The sequence below is a fragment of the Lactuca saligna genome, chromosome 3, assembly GCF_052625555.1.
Source record: "Lactuca saligna cultivar CGN05327 chromosome 3, ASM5262555v1, whole genome shotgun sequence".
NCBI classification, from domain to species: domain Eukaryota; kingdom Viridiplantae; phylum Streptophyta; class Magnoliopsida; order Asterales; family Asteraceae; genus Lactuca; species Lactuca saligna.
The window spans coordinates 74,482,972-74,499,545 of NC_136419.1; the positions used below are offsets into that span (position 1 = coordinate 74,482,972).

At 36.7% G+C, this 16,574-nt stretch overlaps 1 protein-coding gene across 1 annotated transcript; it reads right to left on the minus strand.

Annotated features, from left to right (window-relative positions):
- Window positions 1-11,905: 11,905 nt before the first annotated feature.
- Window positions 11,906-13,407, minus strand: LOC145036882 (uncharacterized). The gene has a single exon (XM_078985413.1). The coding sequence runs from the start codon at window positions 13,338-13,340 to the stop codon at window positions 12,294-12,296; it is 1,047 nt and encodes a 348-aa protein (XP_078841539.1). The 5' UTR covers window positions 13,341-13,407; the 3' UTR covers window positions 11,906-12,293.
- Between the last annotated feature and the right edge of the window lie 3,167 nt (window positions 13,408-16,574).

Consider the following 16,574-nt stretch of genomic DNA (forward strand, 5'->3'; position numbering starts at 1 on the left):
GATAGTCAAACCTCTCACATAATTAACATAGAAGGAAATAAAGTTTGTTTTGGGAGAAAAACAAGGAGCCACTTTCCAAAGGTTGAAGGAAATGTTATATAGTGCACCAATACCATCCTTACAGAAGGCACTGGTGATTTCGTCATATATTGCGACGCTTCGCATCAAGGACTGGGATGTGTATTGCTGTAAAGAGAGAAGGTTATAGCTTACACATCAAGATAACTTAAGGTGCATGAGACCAACTACACCACCCATGACTTGAAACTGGGAGCTGTAGTTTTTGCATTGAAGATCTGGCGCCATTATCACTATTCTCTACGGTACAAAATGCATTGTCTATACGCACCACAAGAGTCTCTATCACATCTTTAACTAGAAAGAGCTGACCATGAGACAACAAAGAGGCTTAGAGTTGCTGAACAACTATGAGTGTGAAAACAATTATCATCCTAACAAGGCCAACGTAGTGGTTGACGCCTTGAGTCGTACGAAATGAGTCAAACCTCGCATGGTTAGAGCACATACGATGACTATGCAATCCAATCCGACCAGCCAGATTTGATGTACCCAATTGGAGGCACTCAAGGAAGAAAACCTTGATACAGAGTGTCTGAGAGGAATGGAGAAACAACTCGAACTCAGGAATGATGGAGCAAGATAATTCATGAACCGGATTTAGATTCCGAAGTTTGGGGATACCAGGAAACTAGTAATGGACGAGGCTCATCAGACGAGATACTTTATTCATCCCGGAGTAGACAATATGTACTTAGATTTGAAGATTCTTTATTGGTGACCGAACATGAAGGATGAAATTTCTGTGTCTGTAAACAAGTGTTTGACTTGGTATAAAGGCATAGCATCAAAAGCCCTCAGAATTATTACATCAACCAGAGATTCCTGAGTGGAAGTGGGAACAGATTGTGATGGACTTCATAACAAAGCTGTTGGATTAGATGTCTAAGCCCATAACTATTATTGGTATGTATTCGACTCGAGAGTAGCATGGTCCATTTGGGTTGCACTTCACCGGAACAATTTATATGGATAGTCTTTTGAGAATAGTATGTTTATGATTTATATTAATATATTATAAAATCTAATATATTAATATGGAATCATATTATTTAATTAGTATTGATCAAGAATTAATTTAGAATTAATTTAGTAATAAAAAAGGAACTAATTAAATATGGACTCTTATATATAGGATGGGCCAAGTTCAATTAGGTTGGGATAAACTTGCATGGATAGTCCATGGAGTTTTTAACCCATGGATCCTATGGAAATGAAAGGTCATGGGTATTAGGGTTTACATGGATGTAACCCTAATCCTCCATACTATATAAAGAGGTCTTTGGCACATTAAATGGACTAGTGTGTGAGGATATAAGAGTGGGCTGATTTCTAGTGTGCATTATATTCTCTCAATTTTTCCAAGGTGTTTTTGGTGATTTGTGATTCCACTTGAGGCTTCCACACTATTGGGGCTGAGCTCTTAAAGACCAAGACTTCAAGCTCCATCAAAAGATATGTCATCTAACTAGGCTTTTGTAGTAGAGTTGCTTCATATTATGCTAGCTAGGATGAAACCTTGGAATATTTGCATGTATAATATAGAAAAAATAGATCCAAGGTTTATAGGGTTGCATGTACATCGTAGGAATGTTAGAATGCTCAAAACCCATCAGTGGTATCAGAGCCTAGGGTTGTTTTCAATTATACTTGATGCTAATTACTTTTTAAGGCAGAAAATCGAAGTTTTTTAGCTGACTCGATGAGTCTAGGGAGTGAATCGATGAGTCCATGCCTAAAAAGTGCCTAAAATCATCCAACTCGTCGAGTTGGTTCATGCACTCGACGAGTTTGACCCCAGACAACATATTTTCGAGTTTTAAGGCTGGAATTGGACTAGAATTGTTACACTAAGTTGTTTTTGAACTTATAAACCTATTTTTGATGTGGTAATGATCATTCTAATCCAATTCCAAAGATAATTTTCAATAGATTCATGTTTTGTATTAGTTTAATGGTTAGGCTAATTACATAAAAATTGTTTGATTTAAATTGTCTTGTTCATATGAGTTTAATATAGATCATAGTTTTGCTTGACATGTTTGTATGCCTATTAGATGATCTAAATGACCTTTAATGGATTCCAAAACTTGTCCTCAAGTTATGGAAAACCAAAAGTTTTTCTTTAAAAGAATTATTAAAGAGTCTTAGGTTATGAAATTGAAGAGTCTTTCCCAATAAATTGTTTTATGAGCTCCATAACTTGTCCTCAAGTTATGGATGTCCAAGAGTCTTGCCATTATTATCCATATTAAACTCATATTTTATAGAAATGAAAAGTTTTTGAATAGTTTCAAAACTTTCCCTCAAGTTTTGGAATTTGTAAAGTTTTACACACACTTTAATTCCAAACTGTAGAGTTTTACAAGTTAAGATTCAATCGTTATACTTTATAGTATTATAAATTAATAATATATATATGTATAAGATCAAGTCAGTCTTACCGTTAGTAGGCCTCATTCATGAAGTCAGTCTAAAAGGGGGTATAAGGTTGTTGCCTATAAAATGGCAGCTTAATGGGTGCCCACTCTCACCCACCGCTTCCTTGACTGGTGGAGGGTCGTTAGCTGAACGGTAGGACAAGGACTATAATTCTCATTATAAGTATAATGATAAATATAAAGTAACTAAACCTTTTATATATTCCCAATCTTAGTTACTGTAGGAAAATGTGAATTTGGTGCTAACCCATGAAATTACACTTTTCACCTTGCTTAAGTCGTTAGTGGAGCATATGTGGTTAACCGACACACTAACATGGATTTAACAAGGTTATAATAGGGTGGCTTAAGGTTTATCATAGATCGGTGGAGCGCGTGTAGTTAACCGACACATCGATTAGGTGATAAAATTAAGAGCACCAAGTTAATTTGCATGGTTATTCACACATTGTTTGTGATCCTCGGCATCTCAGTCACAAACCTAAGAGGGAACAATCGATATTTAAACATGCCATTGAAAAGTTCAATGAATATCAAAAGATCTAGGAGTTTCAATCCAATTAAAACCTAATATCTATTTCATTTTTCATGGTGGAAATTGGTGAATCGTCATTCGCCTACCCTCAAATATTTTTGTAGCTTGGATTACGACATCCCTCTTCCAAGTTGTAAAATATTGTGTTGGGTCATAGCCTTAATATTTCATATTGGGTGTTATATTAAGGACTTAAATCAACTAACTTGAATATCTCCCATATTAGATGTCTGGTTCAGACATCTATAATCATCCAAAATCCCTTGGAACAAACTTTCCTAATGAAGATGATGTTCCGTGGTTGGATCATGGAAATCATACTTCAATTCCTCCACCTCTTCCAATTATTCTCCATAACCCACAAGTTCTTGAATAGTTCAAAGGTCACTCAAGACCTATTGGCAAGCAAAGTCTATGTGTGCTCACATCTTGGAGATGAAGTCACATATTGACAAGACGGGAGAGTTAGGTGTGAAAGTCTTGAGGAAGTTGGTTGCTGACTAGGTTCTTCAATCACTTACAAAGTCACATAGTGAGTTCCTTTAGGACTACTATATGACAGACCATGACATGACCCTTATTGATCCTACTTATTTCCTTGATGCTGCTGAATCAACAATGATTTGGAGCACCTGTAAAGCAAATTTGATTGGAAGATCGACTTCCCAAACTTCCATGGACATTGAAAATGGTAACATTGGAAATCCAGAAAAGCTTTCTCTTCCCAATGGAAAGGGATCGATCATAGTCAACTTGGTTGACCAAATAGTAAAGAGAAAGGCTAAGTCTGAGATAGTCGCATGTACCATTACCAAAGAGTCCATATGTTTCTATTGCCAAAAGAAGGGGCATTGGTTGTGAAGCTGCCCTAACTACCTGAAAGATCTGAGAGAAGGAAGAATCAAAAAGTTTGACTCTGCTTCTGGCAAGTCCACTATCTAATTCTGTTAAGTTCCTAATTGTTGATTCTTAATACATGATGTGACTAGGTTGCATTTTGATGTTTGGCATGATCAAGCAAAGGGAAGGAAGCTTAAAAAAGAGTATGCTAAATCTGATCGTGGAGATGGATTTCAATCGCATGGTTCGAAGATCGGATTTTTTAGCTGCTGCTTAGGAGTTATGATAGATTGATAGGAAATATGTAATAGCATAGTTTTCATTTAAAGTTGCGTTGTAAGGAAAAAGTTTTTTCCGCATTTTATAAATTTTGATTTTGTTTTATTTTATATCTCCTTGCAATGGCATTTATGGAAAATCGATGTTTCTATGTTTCTAGAAATAATAGAAATATTAATTTGATTCTTTCATTTATGGTAGTGTCTAAATTTACCAAATAAGGAAAGATTCTCATTACCTAAGTTTCAATTGGATAGAAACTTGGAATCATGCAACTTGTATTGTATGATGAATGAGAATTTTCATCTTTGGAAAATTAAGACTAATTCCTTGTTCACATGTATATGTGAGTCAAGTGAAGGATTAAGGGATCGAGTACACATTCTTGTGCACTGGTCAAGTCCACCACAAAAGATCAATAAGACTATTCTACATGATTTACTAAAGTTTAGTAAATATGGTTATACTTACAAGTTAAGTATAATTTTGAAACATTGGAAAAGTTTCGATGTATGGCAGAACAAACGAGAACAATCAAATTAGGCAGAAAGATAAAAGTTTCTCAAATCTGAAAAGATGGGAGAGTACTTTAGTATCATGTTTTGTGATCATCTTAATGATTAAGAAACCATATGACAATTGGGCCTCTAAGGACATCTTAGTGCATTCCTATGGCTAAGAAGACGAATCATGAATTGTTGAAATGGTTAAATCAAGAAGACGAGTCATACTTTGTTCCAAAACAATTCTTAGAGTCATACTCCAAGAATGTAATTTGAGTGACACATCATAAAGAAGGTTTATAACACTTGTCAAATGTAAGAGTAAAATGTTTTCTACTCTTATACATTTGAAATTGGTAAGTTGTGATGTTTTGGATAAAACAAAGACCAACTATGGCCAATTGTGTGAAGTGTTTGTCTTGATAAAGAATCCACACTATCTCGTTAATATTTGCCTGTCAAGGAATGGTTCTTGGAAAGAGAGTCTTATATGTTAAGAGGACAGTGGGAGTCTTAAAGATCCTGAAAGAGTTTCAAGAACTAATCAAGAATAAAACCTATAGTTTATCACTAGAACTCGACTTGAGGTTTGTAACCTATCATGTCAACATATTCCTATTTCTGTGCCCATTCCAGTTAAAGTTGACTATGCATCCGAGTTCTACAAGTTCTCAGTTGTTTGCATAACTATTTGGAAGCAATGGCAAGCCTTTGTGATGCCAGGTGGCAAGAAATTAAGAATAAACAAGTTTAGTCCATATGAGTTTGGATTTGTCACTAATCTTGACTTGTGATTATGGTTATGACAAATTTACATGGATAGGAACACATACACCATATAAATCTAAGTGTCATAAGGTTTCTATTCGATTCATGAAAATGATGGTAAGGAAACGCTTTCACTTAGTAGATTTTAAGTAGATAGCAATTGTGATATTTGCATTCTCAAATTCGTTAGTGGAGCGTGTGTGGTTAACTGACACACTAACATGGACTTGTGAAAAATTGCAAAGGTCTAAACAATTGAGACTATGATTAGGACATCCCTTTTCATAGTTCTAAAAATTGTTTAGACATACATGTGAGATATCTAATGAAAGGTGTATGATTTTGATAAAGTCTTATCAAAGCATCTCGTATTAGAAATCAGAATTTTGGTAAGAAAGTTAATAAAGTATTGATTTCTAGAAGTCCATCTGATTTCTGGATACATGTCAAAGCTAGTGGGAGCATAATTTTTATGATAATAATCATCATGTTAGTGGGAGCATGATAATTATGATAAGTGTTGCAAGTTAGCAATGTTAATTATAGAAAGCAAAAGTTTCAATTGGGAAAAATTGTTTTGCTATAATTGGGAAAAATTGTTTTGCTATACTTCATTTCAATTGTAAAAGCTTAGATTGAGATTTTAATCATCTTTAGTCAAGGATATATATATATATATATATATATATATATATATATATATATATATATATATATATATATATATATGAATTTTATGTTGGAATGGTTCAACATAAGGAAATTCAACATATATTGCGTTCTCAAGTTCAATTATGATTAGGATATCCTTTTTCATAGTAAAATTTTGAAAACATGGCAAATAAAAAATATTGTAGCTAAAAAGTGGTCTAGGATCATGTCTTTATGCGAGACATCATGAATCGTGTTCCATATGCTTCGGATATAGATCGATTACATGTGTTATAATATTTATCATTTCTATATTTTCCAAATGCCTAGGGCATTAAGAGGGGAAAAGGTATGGAATTGGATATGACTAAAATTGATTAAGCAATGGTCGAGGACAATCTAATATTTATCAAAGATTGGTTGCTCAAGGACAGTTGGGAGTATGGTGTAAATATTTGGAAAAGAACCATATTGACATATTCTGAAAAGAGGTAGCTCTTGTTTAGAAGTGATAGTCAGAATGGGAATATGAAAATGTTTCATAGGTGGAAGTTATCCATTAAATCTGTGTAAGATTAGAACACTTAATGCAAGAAGGATGTTCAATGCAATGTGCTTTGAATTTGAGACTTTTTTCCCTTGGAATTGATCTCTATTGGAATACTCTGTAATGTCTATTGACAAGTCTTTATGACTTTATGCATAGACATTACAAGAGGATCAATGCATATAAGTTTATAATCTAACAGATTTCGGTATATGCCAGAAATTTAGAATTCTTACATTTACGATAAGAATTTGGGATGGTGAAATGAGAATCATTGGAATCATGTTCAATTGATCTATTTCACAAAGTAAGGATCATAAACAAACATAGTGTGCATACTTGGTGTATGGCGTAACTATTGTTTGGACAAACGTAGTGTGCGTGCTTGGAGCATGGCATGACTATTGTTTTGATTCAAGTATAAAGTTGATTATTTGAAATATTATTTAATGAATAATGAGTAATCAATATGATGTTTAAATAAAACATGTTCTATTTACTCTCAAAGGTGCTTGGGCTCAATCTTCCATAAGTTAACACTAACATGGTAAACTTTGAGACACATTGATACAGTCAGCCTAACCATTTGTCAGTTGGCTGACAAATGTTTTATGCATTAGGTTTCACCATAACAAGGTTGATTTAAAATTGAATGTTTTATTAATTTTATTTCAATGATATCTCCTCCTCTATAAATAGAAAAAGTTGCGAAATATTTTTAAGGATGTCTTTATCCCGCATCGATGATGAGAATAAACAAGAGAATGTCTTCTCTTCTATAAATAGGAAATGTTGTGAAATATTTCAAAGGTACTAAGCCATGAGATCTTCCTTGCGTGTACCATTGTAGGACATTGAAGGTATTCTTTGTTGAGATTGTCTTTGTTGACAAGTGACCAATTAAGTTTTAGAATTTCGAAAATGATTTTGGAGTGGATTTTTTTGAGTTGGATCGAGTTTGATTAATGTCCGAGTGTCTTTTGGCTGTGTAGATAAACTCGCTTCCATTGGAGGCCGAGTTTAAGTAACATGCCAAGTATTTGGTTGTGTTAGCAAAATTTTACAACTCTGTATGTAATACAATTTTAAGTTCTAACCTTATAAAAGACGTCGCTATTATCATATGTTCTACATAATTATAGTAATATTTTTGATACAATTTTTTTTACTATTTAAGATAAAAAGATGTCTCTATTAGCATATGTTGTACATAATGATAATATTTAAGATAGATAAAATAATGTCTCTATTATCGTATGTTCTATAAAATGATAATATTTAATATAAACGTTTTAATTTAATATGAAATTATTATTTAATAGATAACAATGATGATTAATTTATTTTCAAAATTATATATATATATATATATATATATATATATATATATATATATATATATATATATATTTCTATTTTAACCATATAATTTTGTATACATAAAACAACTTCAAATTCCAACCTTATATCTTATGATATAGTTCAACATAATGATAATATTAAAAATATTTTTTATATTTGTTATGAAATTATTATTTACTTGTTAATGAGAATAATTTAGTTATTTTTATATAAAATATTTTTTGTTATCATGCGCAACGCAGATGCATTCGCCTAGTATTTAATAAAATGTGTCGCAAGTTTAATATATGGTTTCAACAATTGTCGGATGAACAAAAACAATTGCCGTAGCAACACACATTTTTGTGGTCACAATCTCATAAGAGCATCCACATCGCTATCTTTCAAATCCTTTTGCAATGCTACATGATCAATTTTACATACCACATACACACAAGTCATTCAGACAATACAAGTGGCTCATCCTATTATATTACTACTTTTTGATTAATATATATATATATATATATATATATATATATATATATATATATATATATATATATATATATATATATATATATGTTAATTGCAGATGGACTTTCAATATATTTAAAGTGGGATAAGGAATATCAATGACATGACACTCCATATCATTTGCAAGATGTAATTGAAAGACAAAATCCATCCACCGTTGTGGATGGTCTAACTACCAATTGCCCCCATCCGATCCAAGTCAACTTCTATCCAAAACAAGTTCTTTAAAATTTAGAAGAGGAGAGTGATTGTTTGAATATGTCTTAACATTGATCAAATTGTTTACATTTTATTTGAATAATGCTTGTATTTTTGTGGTTAGTTTGGGGAATTAGAGTTATATAAAATTTAGCAAATAACATTCTACATGTTCTATGACCGGGACATGTCGCTTGGACATATATTTAATAAAAACCTTTGTAAAAAAACTAGAAAGTATCAACTTTTTGACGATGATATATCACCTTCTCCATTGACTTATGATGACGGAACGAAACATAGGTCTCCCGAAAGATGTATATAAAAGCATCTCCAATATAAGGTTTTGAAAAACGTTTTATTTTTTGAATAGTTCATTTAAAGAATTGTGACCTTATAGAAAAAAAGATTTTTTTAAAGAAAAACAAATTATTTTATAAGTAATTCTCTTTTTTGGAAAACGGAAAATATATAAAATTAAAACCACAACAAGATGATGTGGCAGAAGAGTACAAAAGACAACAGAAAAACAGAAGAGTTACAAGCAATGAAAAGGGCAAATATTTCACACTCTCCAATCTATCTTTTTAAATGAAGTTCTCTGTTTGCTCAAGATGAACGATAAAGTCTTTATCCTTTCCACAATCATTGTTGATTTCATGTAAATGTTCTCAAAGATCCGTTTATTTCGCCCAACCTATATGCACCATAACGTACCACATAATATCATATTCAGCAAGCTTTGTTTCTTCTTATTACCAGACCATTGATATGAAACAAAGCATGTCCTTAACCAAGGAAAACTTCTCACACCCAGTTCCACACCAATTAAGTATTGAATCCATAGTCTCCTTTGCCATTGGGCAAAAAATCAGAACATGATCATACGTCTCCTCATCATATGCTTTTTTTTTATTGTACAACCTTCTCAAAATAAAATTCCTTCTAATTCTTTCTAAGGTGTCGATCACTCCATTAGGAACCACAAAGATAGACATATAGAATGTTGGAAGATTTCCAAGTACAACTTTTGCAAGAGTTACTCTACCTCCAAAATTTAAGGATCTCGCTTTCCAAGTTGTAAGTTTTGCATGAAATTTATCAATAATTGGTCTCCAAGCATTCCTCAAATTCATATTTTCACCGATCGGAATTCCCAGATAGGTGAATGGGATTGTCGAAGGTTCGCATCCCAGCGGGGTTGTCCAGTTTGAAGATTCCACATGAGAAGCTCCCACTCCATAAACCTTTGACTTCTTGAAATTTACCTTCAGTCTTGATGATACATGGAAGCACCATAGGATCCGAGCTAGATTTGAAACATTCCGTCGTGACCATTCGCATATAAACAATGCATCATCAGCGTAAGATAAATGGGATAAGCAAAGATTGGATTGTGGGAATTTAATGCCATCAAATATTCCTTTTTTCACTGTCGTCTTCATTGCCTGGTTTAGCCCTTCCATCCCGATGATGAAGACAAATGGAGAGAGAGGGTCCCCTTGCCTGAAACCTTTTAACATAGAAAATTTATTTGTCGGACTACCGTTAATGATTACCAAAGCTCTTCCAGATCTCAGACACCCACTAATCAATGATCTCCATTTCGACCTAAAACACATTTGCTCCATCATCGAATTCAAATACACCAAATTTACAGAGTCAAATGCTTTATTGAAATCAGCTTTAAATAAGAGCGTCTTCTTTCCATTCGCCTTCGCCCATGAACATAGTTCATTAACTATCATCGGACCTTCTAAAATGTTTCTTCCTTCAATGTAGGCAGACTGGACCTTGTCAACGATACTGCCAATAAATTTTTTCAGTCTTATTGTAAGTAGTTTTGCAACAATTTTGTACATGGAGCCAATCAAGCTAATTGGTCTGAAGTCACTAAAATGAAGTGGGTCTTTTGATTTTGGAGCTAAGGATATGAGAGAAACATTACATCCCCTTGCCAACGTGTCATTCCTTTCAAAATGCTTTACCATCCTCACATTATCATCTTCCAGCAGCTCCCAATATTTTTTTATGAATTTGAATGTGAATCCGTCCGACCCCGGCGACTTATCGCCCCCACATGACCAAACCGCATTTTTTATTTCAACAGTTGTGAATTCCCCCTCCAAGAAACTTGCATCACATTCTGATAGCTTTTTAAATCCGTGATTGCAGAACTTTGGTCTTCTCGGCGATTCTACTTTGAATTTATTTTCAAAGAAACATGATGCCTCCATCTTTATACCATTAGGTTCAGTGATCCACACCCCATTGGATATAATCCCATGAATCTGATTCTTCTGATTTCTGTTGCTAACATAGTTATGAAAAAATCTTGTGTTGTCATCACTTTCAGTTTCCCATTTTATTTTTGCTCTTTGTTTTAGATTCATAGCAATCATCCTCGTATGCTCATCTATCTTGATACCCAAACCTGATCTTTCTTCCAATTCGGTGACAGTAAGCGGCCTAGATTCAGCCATTAATTCAATTTTTGCCAGTCTTTTTTTCGTGTTCTTTTTACTCTCGAGTATAAATCATTCTCAACAGATAAAAAAGCTTTATACCAATTATTTACATTGGGGTAAAAACATTTTTAGAGTATTTTTTACTTTTATCAATTTGTTAATAAAAATATAGTCGGCAGATACCGTAAGTAACTAAGTACTTAAAAAGAATTATTCATTGAAGATCCTCTAACTAGACATGAATTAAATAATGGCATAATGTACATCTCCTGAAAATGACATTACATAACCTATATAACGGTGAGAAAACATTCGTATCCTGAAAAATATACATATGACAAGGATCTTGTCTACATGAAAGCCATCTCCACAAGCAATCCGATTAACCTTAAAACCTATCTAGCAACAAGTTTCCCACACAACCCATCCTGTCGCTCTACAACTTCGGTTTTTTGTAGTCACTTCAATCTTTTGCACTGCTCATGGAGGTTTTTAAAATGTAATCTATGAGAAGTTAAGATTCTCACATACTTTTTGGCATTTTGTAGTAACAATACAACTGAATTGGCTATTGCACACTACTCGTACTTCGTAGTTATAACTAGTGATACTCGATTCATTATTCCGAAATGTACTATACCAGTTTATACTTGCACATAACATCATCCATCCAAACAATACTAGATCCACATTCACAGACCAAACATTATAACTACACAAGACCGAAAATTAAGTAATCAACTATAAGTGAATGTGGGACTATAGGACTAGCCTACTTGGTACAGAGTTTGCCTCTTAGACTATAAGTCCGGAATTACGTTGGCGAATTCAACTAACTTGGTGATACTAACTTCTAACGACTATAATCGTTAAAAAAAATCACTTATAAGCTCGAAAAAACCAAAGTATATATCTTCCATAATTAAATACAATACAACTAAACCAAATTACATACGAGATAACACACAATACAATGCTTCACTCCCACCTCTTGCTTGCTTCCATCAACAACATACATGACAAAGGACAACAATACTAGATTGTTATTTTGTCATCTCATTATTCTATATACACATATGCATCATCGTCACAAAGATATCATATAATCTAATGATGTCCAGGAAGCTTCTCCTTGATCTTTTCCATCACCCCTTTTTTCTCGTGCGTTTCCCCTCCTTCCCCATAACCTCCACCACCAACGCCGCCTGTCGTTGAGGACACTCTTTGATGCTCGTCTGTGTTGTGACCACCAGGAAGCATTTCTTTGATCTTCTCAGTCGCCCCTTTCTTCTCGTGGGTTTCCCCTCCTTCCACATAACCACTACCAATGCCGCCTGTTGTTGTGGTTGACACCTTTTGATGCCCATCTGTATTTTGACCACCGGGAAGCTTTTCTTTGATCTTCTCCATCACCCCTTTCTTCTCCTGGGTTTCCCCTCCTTCCACATAGCCACTACCAATGCCGCCTGTTGTTGTTGTGGACACCTTTTGATGCCCATCTGTATTTTGACCACCGGGAAGCTTTTCTTTGATCTTCTCCATCACCCCTTTCTTCTCGTGGGCTTCCCCTCCTTCCCCATAACCACCAGCAAAGCCACCTGCCTTTGTTGTGGACACCCTTTGATGCTCGTCTGTGTTTTGACCACCGGGAAGCTTTTCTTTGATCTTCTCTATCACCCCTTTCTTGTCGTGGGTTTCCCCTCCTTCCCCAAAACCACCAGCAAAGCTGCCAGCCTTTGTTGTGGAGACCTTTTGATGATCGTCTGTGCTGTGAACACCAAGAAGCTTCTCATAGCCTTCTTCGCTATGTTGATCATAGCCTGTCCCAGTTTTAGTGCCAATGTCCGTGCCCATGCCGGTGCTGGCACTAGATTGCTTGTGACCAGCGACTCCAAGTCCCTCGTAGCCTGCACCAGTTCCTGTGCCAATGTCGCTGCCGGAATAAGGGGTGGCGCTAGGTTTGTTTTGATAAGATTCAGTTGCTCCGGTGGCGTGACCTAGACCCTGGTGACCAGTTACACCATATTCACCCTTGGTTTTCTCGGTGGTAGAGTGAAGTGGGTTTCCGTACGCATCAGTTTTTGGAACTGGGTTGCCATACTCATCTGTTTGCGGACCTTCTCCTTCGTATTTCTGATCTCCGTATTGTGCCATTTTTCTTTTCACTCGATAAGGTATAGAAGAAGCTTGAGAACGTAGAGTTGAACACTTGTTCGTTTGTGATTTTCTTGTGTTTTCTTTAATGAGATTTGGGGGTCTTTATATAGAGGGAAGTGAGATGATGAAAAGGTGGTATACGCGGTGAAATGAAGATGCATGGCATCTGATAGAACCTCAGGTTGTAATTATTAATTAATGACTAAATTCATTACAAAAGCTGTTCCATGAGAAGATGGACACGTCTTTTTTAATAAATTCAGAAAATGAACAGATTCTAAACCTACATATACTATAGATAAGTCAGAAGAGTCAAATTGTGAAGTCAGGCCGTGTCGACAAGATTTGGATCGTCGACATATATTTCATGTCGGTAACTCTTTGTTGTTTACAATGTCAGCTTAATTGAATCCAAATCTATGAAAATTCACATCCGACAATTGGTTATAGTTATTTCCCCACAACACCAAAAATAAAATATTATCATTTCAGCCTCATCACTTATAAAAATACGATCACTAATTCCACCATTCTTATTTTATTATTATTTATAAAACAAATAATAATTGAAAATAAAAATACCTCATTGAATAAAAAAAATTTAAAAGTTACATTAATTTAGAAAAAGAAAATACATGAAATGTATTTTTTATTCTTCGCAACTGGGCCGGACATGACTTATTTTAGGCCCCGGTGAAAACACAAAAAAAAAGTCGTCCTCAAAATTGATGTATATATAAACAAACCCTAAATATTATATACTATGTTGAAATGAAAAATGATGACGTGCCTAGGCCAGCATGACAGAACCATGCCCTGGCCAAGGCCTTAGCGCGCCTGCTAGGCCGAGCTCAGCAAGCTCAGCGCCCGCTGATGCTCCCGCGAGTAGGGCGCCTCGACAAAAGGCCAGCGCCCGCCAGGAATACTCCGGGCATCCCAGCGGAACGCTCGCGCCAGTCAAGGGGCACTCCCAGCTCCAAGACAAAAGATACGGTCATGAGACAAACAACAGAATCAGGCCATTACCGTCAAGACCAATGAGAGCGCTCTAACGGTACCAGACGCACGATCCTCCAATTAGTGCCCTTGATCTTGTCTCCTCAAAAAGCGATCCTGTCTAGTACGAACTAGGCAGGAGCACTAGGTATATAATGATACGCCCTTGGCCTCACGAGGTAAGCACTCTTTCCTTGCTGAAAATACACACAGAAAACCCTAGAAGCATTTTAACTTGACCGTCGGAGCGTTCTTCCGGGAGCACCCTCCCGGGAACGGCTGACGACCTTCTTCTCTTGATTTTGCAGAGGCGATGAGGAATCTGATTCAACAACCTTAGATAGGTCAGATTTGCCATACACATCATTTGGCGCCATCCGTTTGTGAGACGAAGAACACAAACTAAAAGCAACTTTGAAGAACCAATGGCATACGACGGCAACGATGGACATGGTGGACGTCAGACTAGTCCCATATGTTCCATGCCAACGTTGGACGAAACACCGCCACCTCCGGCAACCAACAGAGCACCCTCAGGTGAGGGCAACTTCACAATAACCACCAATGCTACCCTGCAACCCACAATCCACCGGTCGACAGCAACCTAGGCAGTGACATTGTTGACCACCTTTCTTCAAATGCTGCCATTCTTTGTACCACCAGTGCAACAACCGCCATTGGTTCACTCAACGCCGCTACCATTATGCCAGGTCCTCAATGTCCAACCACAATTCCCGGTGCCACCATTACAACAAATGACGGGCGGACCGTGTGCACTGCTTTCGCTACCACCACTTTTCTTGGGTTTCCCCTCTCTCGCAGCGTCACATCCCCATTCGTCAAAGAATTGTTGGATTACGAAATACCCAACACAGTTAAACTGCCAACACTCAAGACCTACAATGGCACCACTGACCCAGATAGCCATATTGACACGTATGAGTGGATGATGACATCCCTGAAGCTTGACGAGAGGTTTTGGTGCACCTATTTTCCGACGACCCTTGATGGCAATGCGGGCACGTGGTTTAAGATGTTGCACCCAGGCGGCATCTCCAACTTTGCATAGCTCAAATACTTATTTCTTACCAACTTTATGCAGTTACATAAGTACAAGGGAGACTCTCACTCCATAATTGGCTGCAAGCAGAAGGAGGGTGAGACTGTGCGAGAATATTTCACAAGGTTCATAAACGCTACACTAGATGTGTCGGGACACGAAGAAGGGCGCGCCTTCACGTGGGGACTCTTACCAGACCCCTTATCGCAAAAACTTATGGGTAAGAAACCCCAAACAAGGGTAGAGCTAAAAAAGAGGATGGAACGATATTTGTGGTAGGAGGAAGGCGAGGCAGCAAAGCAGGCATACCTAGCTATCACAAACAAGCGCCACAATCCAAGCCACACGAAATTTCGTGGGGGAAGTATGCATTTCAGCCTAGGAAGGAGGCCTCAGGAGCGGTTCCGACCATTCATCAGAGACGACAGGCGGGGTCGTCGACCGAACATGTACACAGTTTCGGAGAAACAACAACCAGCCAAGTCATCGAAGAATCGATACTGTGAGTACCACAAAAGCAAGACACATGATACTGCTAGTTGTTCGGTGCTCAAGAAGGAAATAGAAGAAAAGCGGCTCAAGGGAGACCTAGTGGTAATAGCATGGAGCCTACATACCAAATTCGATGCCAAAAATGCAAAGAACACGCTGCGAGACGGGGCTCAACCGAAGGAGATATACATGGTACGCAACAAATGGAGTAGGGAGGAGCAAGCGGCCAACCAATGGATTCCCAGGCTCCCGGCAAGAACACTCTCGTTTTCTGCACAAGACCCTAGACCGGAGGGATGGAGAGGCGATAATCCACTGGTAATCTAGGCCTCCATTAAGGATGTGATCATACATAGAGTCTATATCGACACAGGGAGTTCGGTAGAAATAATCTACGAGCACTATTACCGACTTCTCCTGGAATGCTGGAAGGACAATTTAAGACCTACGGCTAGGAGGCTGGTTGGATTCACCGGTCACAGCCTATGGCTGTTAGGTACAATTTATCTCCCCTTGACGATAACTAGCCATGACAGGCAATGAAAGAAAACGGTTCTGATCGACTTCGTTGTCATCTGACACCCGGTGGAACACAACATCATCTTGGGTAGAACAACCCTCCTAAAGCTAGGAGCAGTCCTATTGACCATGCATAGAATCATAAAGTTCGACACCTCGGCTGG